Below are 2847 nucleotides of genomic sequence, written 5' to 3'. Positions count from 1 at the left end.
CCCCCCCCCCAAATCAACCAGTGTGTGAATGTATATTACTCTATATTTATGTATGTGGATATGCATATAGCTGCAGCAATTAGTTAAGCTATAATGATGCTGTCAGGACTGATGTTGAAATCTCATCCATTGAAACAGGGCCTTCAAATCTTGCTCAAGCAGAACATGTTCCACTCTTTGACAGAGAGTTGGGGGACACCTCCGAACAGAGTTAAATGAATGTAGTCACCTTTTTCTTGGATGCCAAAGGTTTTTTAAGAGGCAGACAAACCTGCAGAGAAACACAGGATGACCATGCGCACACTGTAGCCAAAGAGGGCAGTACAGCACCTCCTTAGGTATCACTTCCTTTCTATACCTTCAATAACGACAGTGTGTCTGCGTGTTCTCTGCTCAGTTTTCACCAGATGAGTCTAAGTGCTAGCGATGATAATTACAGACTGTTTTAGATCAACTCAATCAGCCCACATCAAACACTTCATGCATACTCTATCAACTAACACAACTCTATCAAGAACTAGACCACATGGCCTCTCTTCCCCACATATGGGAGCACATAATTCTCTGCCAGTGCAATCAACCCTGGCTCTTTAGGGCCTTTCCAATTAAAAGTGTGCCTGTTAATCCATTCTGATCCTGTTGAAGAACGTTGGGCCGTTTTCAATGCCCAGCAGACAGCCTAGCAAGCTGAGCTGATTGATTCAGAGCCAATCCTCTCCACAAGACTGCAGCCCAGGATGTAATGACCCACAACTAAGGCTTGGATTAGGCCTCGGTCAGGGTGACGTGTTTGGACCATCCGGCATCCACCAGAAGTGACTTTCTGGACTGTCTGAGAGTCATATTGAATTATGGCTACTATCAGAAATGTGTGGTGGATAATTAAGGATCCGTGCAGATTGCCAGTCTAGTTTGTTCTGTAGTTGTGTATTCTAAAGAGACAAATGTGCATCTTGAACTTGGGGTGTTTGAACTCCAGTCAACAATATTATTTTTGGTTCAGACGCAAAGTTTTTTCAGCCATGGGGTAGATGTACATACCTGCATGACATTTTTATTTGACTTTAGGGGAAAGTAGTGGAAATGACAGTTAAGAGTAAAATTCTCACACTACATCGTGCTCTGAACAACCATGCCCTCACTACTGCACAGCACCTCGACACACAGTTGGCTTCTAGAAACAGCTTACACGCCCTGACCTACAAATAGCAGATGTGTGCAGACATACAGCATGAAATGCTAAGCGCTAACACACACACACTCTCCCCTGCTCTGTGCTCTGGACACACCACTCGGCAGGATCTTGACAATTAAGCTAACCACCAACTGGCCCAATGCCTCTGAGTCACCACTGCCATTCCCCACACACACACACTCGGGCAAAAACACACAGCTGAGCAGGTTTTATTAGCATATAGAGGTGAAAGGTGAGCCAATCAGTGCCGTCTCTACAGTTATTCTGGCTGCTGCTAATGACAGGTGCAGCAGAATGTGACATCTATGAGAAATGCACTGCTGTTCTTTCTGGGACACTGGGCCACAATGAAGATGGATATGCTCCTGAGAGTACAGCAGCAATAATACAATGGCTCCAAAGTTTAAAACTAGGTGGGGAATGAGTTTCTTTGTACCTTTGAAATTGAAAATATTCATAAAACGATACTGCAAGCTATATTCTCAGTCCATATAAACTTGAACCAGCTGTACCCTGAGCAAAGGAGACTTTAGGTACAGTTCAAGAAAAATAAAACTTACTGACACATATATGTAAAAGCAAGACAAAAGGAACTTGTGTTTACATGATGATGATGTTACTCATGCGCCAGGTCAAGGTGAACAACTGTGACGAGCGACACAGCTGTGAACCTAGTTGCATGTTATAGCGTATTAACCCCCAATCATTAAATGCTCATTAATGTGAAATTCTTTCGCTGGAGGCTAGATGTGCCTAAGAGAAATGATGCAGTCTGTTTGGTTTAACTGGAAGTGCCAACTGCCGATGACTTACTAACAGCGTCAGAGAGGCAAAACAAAAACTTTTGTGCATGTGTTCCAGTGTTGGTGAGTGTCAAGTGCTGTTTTACCTTCCAGCCTGACCACCAGCGGCACTTTGAGCTCCAGCTCTCGGCAAGCTTTGGTGATGCCGTTGGCAATGATGGCACAATTAACAATGCCCCCAAAAATGTTGACCAGGATGGCTTCAACCTGTGAAAGAAGACAATAGACAAAAAAAGAATTAACCCAACAATAAACAGCAAGTGAAATGAAATAAGATAAAGGCAAGTTTCAGCTGTACCATCTTTGTGCAATAGCAAGAAACAACATTTAAACAAACAGCAGAGCATGTCTTGTTGGGAATCCTAGCGGCTTCATTCAGACATGTACTAAATAAGACATTCAATTATATCATTAAATGATAATGTCTTACTTATAAAGACAAAATAGAAATAATCTGGTCCTTAGCTGGTCTTAAAATGAGGTAACTGCAACCTCAGATAACAAAACATGACAAATTACTGCGTGTCAGTATTTCTTTATCAAAAACTGAGCTAAAATGCAAAAGCAGTACATGAAAAACCAAGAATTCCCTTATTGTTTCTATAGGAATAAAGAGAGTAAGTAGCTGCCAGGTCCTGCTAATTAAATGCACTTGATTAACTGATAATTAGTGAGTGTGAGTGCCTCTGAACAAGCAGAAGCTTTGGCAGTTTGGTGGTCCAGAGCAGCAAAGGTGTGTACAATGCTGAGGACAAAGAGATGTCAGCTGTGATCTTACAGACCACTGTTGCTGTTAGGGCTGGGCCATATTATACCGTTCACGGTAATACCGGTATAATGTTAGGCAAC

At 42.5% G+C, this 2847-nt stretch overlaps 1 protein-coding gene across 1 annotated transcript in view; it reads right to left on the bottom strand.

The window, feature by feature from the left end:
- Window positions 1-2847, bottom strand: part of suclg2 (succinate-CoA ligase GDP-forming subunit beta) — a 99310-nt gene that overhangs the window by 7804 nt on the left and 88659 nt on the right. Inside the window, exon 10 of the mRNA XM_005731194.1 lies at window positions 2085-2205. Within this exon, the coding sequence (XP_005731251.1) occupies window positions 2085-2205 (121 nt within the window). The remainder of the gene's footprint in view (window positions 1-2084; window positions 2206-2847) is intronic.

The sequence above is a fragment of the Pundamilia nyererei genome, unplaced genomic scaffold, assembly GCF_000239375.1.
Source record: "Pundamilia nyererei isolate P.nyererei 1_Seehausen unplaced genomic scaffold, PunNye1.0 scaffold00042, whole genome shotgun sequence".
NCBI classification, from domain to species: domain Eukaryota; kingdom Metazoa; phylum Chordata; class Actinopteri; order Cichliformes; family Cichlidae; genus Pundamilia; species Pundamilia nyererei.
The sequence above is the reverse complement of the archived record's forward strand: the minus strand, read 5'-3'. Positions and strand labels throughout refer to the sequence as shown.